Source organism: Eretmochelys imbricata, chromosome 6 (genome assembly GCF_965152235.1).
Source record: "Eretmochelys imbricata isolate rEreImb1 chromosome 6, rEreImb1.hap1, whole genome shotgun sequence".
Classification (NCBI taxonomy): Eukaryota; Metazoa; Chordata; order Testudines; family Cheloniidae; genus Eretmochelys; species Eretmochelys imbricata.
This window is the reverse complement of record NC_135577.1, coordinates 9,978,860-9,985,609: the sequence shown is the minus strand read 5'-3', so window position 1 is coordinate 9,985,609 and position 6,750 is coordinate 9,978,860. Positions and strand designations below refer to the sequence as shown.

Sequence of the window (6,750 nt, the reverse complement as noted above, 5' to 3'; positions counted from 1 at the left end):
CCTCACGTGCTCCATAGCTCTCCCTTGAAGTGAAATTGCAGCTCAGCAGCGTGACTCACTGGAAGAGAAAAACCTTTTGTTCCATGGCTGCATCGACTTGCTGACCACAGGTCAGCAGCAACACAGCACGGGTCAGGAGTGAAGCCAACCGTGGGGCTATGCCTGATTCCTGGCCCAGGGGTGCTGTGTAGCAATACTAAGGGGGAGCAGTGGAGATAGATGAGGGTATAAAGAACGGAATAGCAGGGCGGGATTAAGGGGCATCGGCAGAGCTGCGTGTGGGAAGCCCAGGGCTGGGGTAGCAGGGGGCTGAAGATCAGGATTGAGGGGCACCTGAGAAGCTGGGACAGGAATAGAGGAAGCCACTGTAGGTCAGTATAGAGGTCCACTGGCAAAGATGCTGGCACTGCGAAGGGACTGGCCCCTAATCAGCACTCACAGCCCCTGCATTGCACTCCAGAGCCCCAGAGAGCAAGCCTGGGCCTGGGGTGATGGCACAGCAGCGAGAGTGAAAGTGCACTCACAGCCCTTCCCCCCAAGGGCTCTGCAAAGAAGTGAACTGTCTCCTACATCATTCCCTGTCCCAATGATACCTGATCCCTCGTTCCTTCCCTCCTCCCACCCCCGTAACTTTGTCTATGTCTCCCCTGGGGCAAAGCACCCCGCCCCACCCCCCCACACACAGTTCACTTTTGCCAAACCACCTCTCTCCCCCGTCACATCTGCCTCTTGCACTTAGTTAAACTCAACACAGTATAGGCAAGTGCAGGTGCAGAAACTGGGTAACACCAGAGTCCCTCCCCCAGACCCCTTGTCAGCAAGTCCCACCCACAATTGGACTGTGGAGGTGGGGTAGGGCAGGGACCTTGTCCCATTACCCTGTTACAGCAGGCATCACCGGAGAACGCTGTAATAGTCTTCCCCGTTCTGACTGTGTGAGCAAGTTTTTAGTGTCAGAAGACATGCATGGGGTGGTAGCTTTTGGGCGATGCTACGTTCTTAGAACAGAGACCTGTGCAAGCAACAGGAGAGTTTGCTGACTGACTTGGGCTCCCATTGGAGTCAATTGCTGAGGTGGAGTTTCTCCCTGGGACCCTAGCATTTATGCTAGGCTGAGGTTCCTGGGAGAAGGAGTTGCTCTACACGGTGTTTATGACCACCCCACTTCCAGGCCTGTATGTAAATATAGCAAATGATGCTCACTGCTGCAGCGTCTGGGTGGAATCCGATTTCTCCTGCTCTGGGAAGGCCTCAGCAGCTGCTCCCACTCAGCAGCTGGGCAACACTGGTGTCAGACTGGAAGACAGGTGGGAGAAGATGGGGCAATAATCCATTGCTGTAGAGCCCCTAGCACACTTTGGGCATTGTAACAATCAGGGAATAGCAATCTCCTGCCACCATGATGAGCAAGGCAGAGGGCTCTGCTGGTTCTCCCTCTGTCAGCTCCACCTATATCCTCCGGCCGTCTAATTCTGACAGGGATCCACTCTCACTTCTCTCTTTCTAAACACTAACTGGAGCACAGAAAGGAGGAACTCTCAGACAGCTGGGCTCAGAGCTGCTAAGCCACCAGCACGTATTGACAGCTCCCTCCTCTTCGCTCGGACAGCTACATCTTCCAAGCGCTGCCCAGCCATGAACAAGTTGCTGGGGGCTCTCCTCTCTTGGAGCCTGGTGGCCTGGGTGCAGGGAGCAGAGAAGCCTCCAGGGCCGCCAGCTGCTGCAGGGTTTCAGGAGTGTAAGAAAGCCCTAAAGCTCCCTGGGCTGGAGGTACTGCCGGGCGGGGGCTGGGACAACCTCAGGAACCTGGATATGGGGAGAGTGATCAGTCTGGGCTACTCGCTGTGCAAAACCACAGAGGACGGGTCCTACATCATCCCAGATGAGGTCTTCACCATCCCCCGCAAGCAGAGCAACCTGGAGATCAACTCGGAGATCATAGAATCTTGGATGGACTACCAGAGCGCCACCGCCGCCTCGGTCAACACAGAGGTCTCCCTCTTCTCCTCTCTCAACGGCAAGTTCTCCAGCGACTTCCGCAAGATGAAGACCCACCAGGTGAAGGACCAAGCCATGACCACGCGGGTTCAGGTCAGAAATCTGGTCTACACTGCCAAGTTTGACCCCGGGGCAGCCCTGGACAAGGGCTTCCGTCAGCAGCTGGTGACCATCGCTGGGCACCTGGAGAACAACCAGAGCCGGATGGCAGACTACTTGGCAGAGGTGCTGGTGCTGAACTACGGTACCCATGTCATTACCTCACTGGATGCTGGCGCCAGCCTGTTGCAAGAGGATCAGATCAAATCCACCTTCGTCCAGGATAACATGTCCACACGGAGTGCCATCACCGCCTCGGCTGGGGCCTCCTTCCACAGCATCATCAACTTCAGCATCAGTGGGTCACTGAGCATGGAGAACTCCTTCACCAAACAGTACCTGTCCAACCGCACCAACTCCAGGGTGGAGAGCATTGGTGGCGTGCCCTTCTACCCAGGGATCACCCTCAAGGCCTGGCAAGAGAGCACCACCAACCAGCTGGTGGCTATTGACCGCTCTGGCTTGCCCTTGCATTTCTTCATCACGCCCAGCAGCCTGCCGGAGCTACCCAGCCCCACAGTGAAGAAGCTTTCCCGGAGGGTGGAGTTGGCCGCCCGCCGCTACTACACCTTCAACACCTACCCCGGCTGCACCGACACCACCTCGCCAAACTTCAACTTCCACGCCAACACCGACGATGGCTCCTGCAAAGCAGCTGAGACCAACTTTACCTTCGGGGGTGCCTACCAGGAGTGCGTCCCGCTGGGGGGCCCGGATGCACCAGTCCTCTGCCAGGGGCTAGAACACAGGAACCCGCTCACCGGGGCATTCTCCTGCCCTGTGGGGTACACCCCAGTGCGGCTGAGCACCCAGGAGCGGGAGGAAGGCTACAGCCACTTGGAGTGCCACAGCTCCTGTATGCTGGGGCTGTTCTGCAAGAGAGGGTGCAAGGATGTGTTCTGGCTGTCCAAGGTCCAGTTCAGTGCCTTCTGGTGCATGGCAAGAAGCCAGGTCCCTGAGAACTCGGGGTACCTCTTCGGGGGTCTCTTCAGCTCTCGGAGCGCCAATCCCTTGACCAACGCCCAGTCTTGCCCCTCCGGCTTCTTTCAGCTGAGGCTCTTTGACCAGCTCCAGCTGTGTGTCAGCAGAGACTACGAGATGGGACACAGGTACTCTGTGCCCTTTGGGGGGCTCTTCAGCTGTGAGGCAGGGAACCCCCTGGTGGGGGCCCACCAGGGGACCGTGGATGACCCCTACCTGAAGCGCTGCCCGGCGGGATTCAGCCAGCACCTGGCTCTGATCAGCGATGGCTGCCAAGTGGAGTACTGCGTCCAGTCCGGGATCTTCACCGGAGGAGCCCTGCCCCCAGCACAGCTCCCTCCCTACACCCGTCCACCCGCCATGACCCTGGTGGGCATTGACACCGTCCTGGTGACCAATGCGAATGGAGAGCGCTCCTGGGTCAAAGATGCCCAGACCCAGATGTGGCGGCTTGGGGATCCCGCTGAGACACGACGCGCTGCAGGGCTGGGTGGTGGAGGGGGCCTGTCGGGCAAGGAGACAGCCGGCGTCACAGTGGCTGTCACCACTGGCCTGGCCATCCTCATTGCCCTGGCTATCTACGGCTCCCGGAGGTACAAGGCCAGGGGTTACCACACGGTGGAAGAGGGACAGAGCCTGGTCCCAGACAGCTCTGCGTATGGCACTGCTGCTGAGCTGGGGGAGAGATGCCAGCCAGACCCGGAGAGCCAGACAGGTTAACTCCCTCTGGCTCCTACTGGGAAAAGCCCCCTCCGGCCCCAGGCACAGCAACAAGCTTCCTGCTGCGCAGAACCGTGGGCTCCCCCACTCCCAGGCTGTAGCTGTGTCCCCACTGCATTATTAGCTTGAGCTGCAACCCACCCCCCACCAGCCAGCCCCCTGGAGCTAGAGATGTGTGTGCGCAGGAGTCAGGTCAGGGGTAACCCTTGATCCCATCTCAGGGTGACACTGGAGTGGAGCCAGTTCCTGTCTGTGCTCTGAGACACCAAGCAATTAGCTGCAGAGACAGTGAGGGCAACTCCCTGGCCTTCCCCAAGGGCCAACCTGTTGGGGTGGAATTAACCCAGCAGGGTGGTGGGGAACAAGCAGCCCATAGACGTGGGTCAGCTGTGATCAGGCTGGGGCTGCCTTGCAGCGATGTGAAAGAGGACCGGAAAGGGGGCAGCCTGTGACCCAGGCACTACACAATGCGGGGATCACTCTAAATACACCCTGTGACACTGCACCCCTTATTCATCATAGAAATATTATGTTATGATTATGGCATAATTATGATGCATTTTGTACAAGATAAGTCATGTGAGGTGTCATTGGAAAAGTGATGATTTGCTGAATATGATTATCCTAGTTGTATGCATGTATCATTTTTGTATCTGAAGTTATGAATATTGACTAGGAATCTGTATTTCAATCCTGCTTACTCTGGGTGACACCCACAATTAGCCTTTCTGGTACAACAATGAAGAAGCCAGACAGTGCCGGTGGCCCATCAGCAAAGACAATGGACCCTGTAAGAACTTAACTTTCCTGTGAATGTTCCAGACAGCCTGTAAGTAATGGCTGCTATGACTCAGCAAGGTATACAAGGGCCTGTGACACGGTCACATGTCTCTAGACTCCATCTTGGGATTTCAGTGTTTTTCCGCAAACTGAAGTTTGGGACAAAGGGTTCCCACCGTATGCTAAAGCTATATTAGGCAGGGAGTGACATCATCATCTGGGGTTCTTCACTCCCCACACAATAATACTCCTGGAAACACCAAAGGAACAAAGACTGAACTGGGGAAAGTGCTGGACCCAGGGTAAAGAAATTTCTAGCCTGTGTATGAAAGACCTGGGGATTCCAATCTGTAAAGCAAGTGCAGCTTGCCCCTTAAGAGTCTGCAGCCTGCTTGTACCATCTCTTAGGGTGAGAAACTGCTAATGCATATTCAATCTAGCTAGTGTGTTAAACTTAGTTTGCAGTTTTGTTTATTTGCCAGGTAATCTGCTTTGATCTGTTTGCTATCACTTATAATCACTTAAAATCTTTTGTAGTTAATAAACATGTTTTATCTAAACCAGTGAATTTTGACTGAAGTGTTTGGGGAAAAATCTCAACTCAGTTAATAGAAATCTGTGCATGGTTCTCTTCATATTGAGGGACAGGTGGACTGGGTATTAAACCCATATACTGGTCAGATTTGATCAGGGCAGGATGGTACAGCTCTGGGGTCCCAGGCTGGGCAGCTGGGGGTGTTTTGGGCTGCAGTCTCTCTATTGTTGGTTCATGCAGAGGGCTGGTCAAAGCCTGCATATAACTGCAACTGGGTGTGTCCCTGCCTGTGTGAATGCTGGTGGAAGTGCAAGTGTGGAGGGCTTGGTAGCTTGCACAGCAGCACAATGTAAGAGGGAGCCCAGGCTGGACAGAGAGAGGGCTTAGTGGTACCCCAGTTCCAGGTTGCACCCCGGGGGACCCGTCACACTGCCCTCATGGGCCAGCCCAGAGCGTCTCTGTGCCTTTCACCTCCAGCTCCCTCCCCCACAAAACCCCTTCTGCCAATTCTCCCAAGTGATCCAGGGGCCTCAATTTCCACAAGGCCCAACCTGAGGCCCTTTAAAGGGACCTGACTCGGATTGGCCTGGCACCCAGCCCTTTTGGGGTGTCACTTTGGGCTCCCCAAGTCCTGAGCCCTTTCCCAATGCCCAGGTGTAGAGTGAAAAGCACAATCAGCCAGGGTAGAAGCCAGGAGTCTATCTCCAGGAGCAGCTCGAGCAGGGCAGTGTTGCAGCACTCAGGGGTATCTGAATAGGAGAAGTCATGGATCTACTGGGAGGTGGTGCGGGAGTTCAGACCATAGCCATGTAGCCCCAGGGAGCCAACACCAAGGGAGGGGGGAAATACATGCACTCTGTATTTCAGAGCCCCCATCCCCTCCCAGGAACCCTCAGTCTGCAGCCTGCCTCTCTCTAACCCCTGGCACCCCCTGCCCAGCCACACCAGCTTAATGGCCCTCACCTACCTATGCTTACATGACCCCCACTCGGGGTGCTGTGTAGTTTGGGGTGTCTTTAGAGTCATCCTTGAACAAGGGGAACCTCCCTCCTGCTCCCGCACACCAGCTCTCCTCCCCCTTCCCCTTTCTCTCATGCTACAGGCCCCAGACCTCCCTTAGCCCTCCTGTGCATGGAGATTTCTGCCATGGTGCCCAGCTGGGCTACAGCAGCAGATCAGCAGAGCACAGAGCTCTGTTCACAGCTCCGCGGCCCTGCCACTGCCCCACGTTACATTCTCCAGCTGGAAAGCCAGGATGATGTTCACCCTGCGCCGGGGGGAAGGGGGAGGAGAAGGTGCTAGCAGATGGACAGACCTCCTTAGCACCCAGGGAGGCAGAGCAAACCCCATTGAAAGCCAAAGACCCTGCTTTGGGCAACAGTCATGAGACACAACGAGTGGCGTGGCCTTTGTCCATCCATAGGAAGTTTTTCCAGCATGCTCCCAGGGGGCATCCATAAAAGCAAGAACTAAAATGGTTCTAGGTTGTGTTCTATTGAAAATACCCCTCTCTCACCCCCATTCCTTCCCCCCTTTACCCTTTTCTGAGCGCTCACGGTCGGCTCACATGCCGTTAAGGACAGACAGGCCCCTAGGAATGGGATATAGAAAAAGAACCCAGTATCCTGAGTCAGCCA

At 55.6% G+C, this 6,750-nt stretch overlaps 1 protein-coding gene across 1 annotated transcript; it reads left to right on the top strand.

The window, feature by feature from the left end:
• Positions 1 to 1,604: 1,604 nt before the first annotated feature.
• MPEG1 (macrophage expressed 1) lies at positions 1,605 to 5,127 on the top strand. The gene has a single exon (XM_077819812.1). It carries the CDS (start codon positions 1,636 to 1,638, stop codon positions 3,796 to 3,798), a length of 2,163 nt encoding a protein of 720 aa, XP_077675938.1. The 5' UTR covers positions 1,605 to 1,635; the 3' UTR covers positions 3,799 to 5,127.
• The last annotated feature ends 1,623 nt before the right edge of the window (positions 5,128 to 6,750 follow it).

What these genes read in the sequence shown, in the direction of transcription:
- MPEG1 (XM_077819812.1), top strand. Translation starts at nt 1,636, where the DNA reads ATGAACAAGTTGCTGGGGGCTCTCCTCTCTTGGAGCCTGGTGGCCTGG.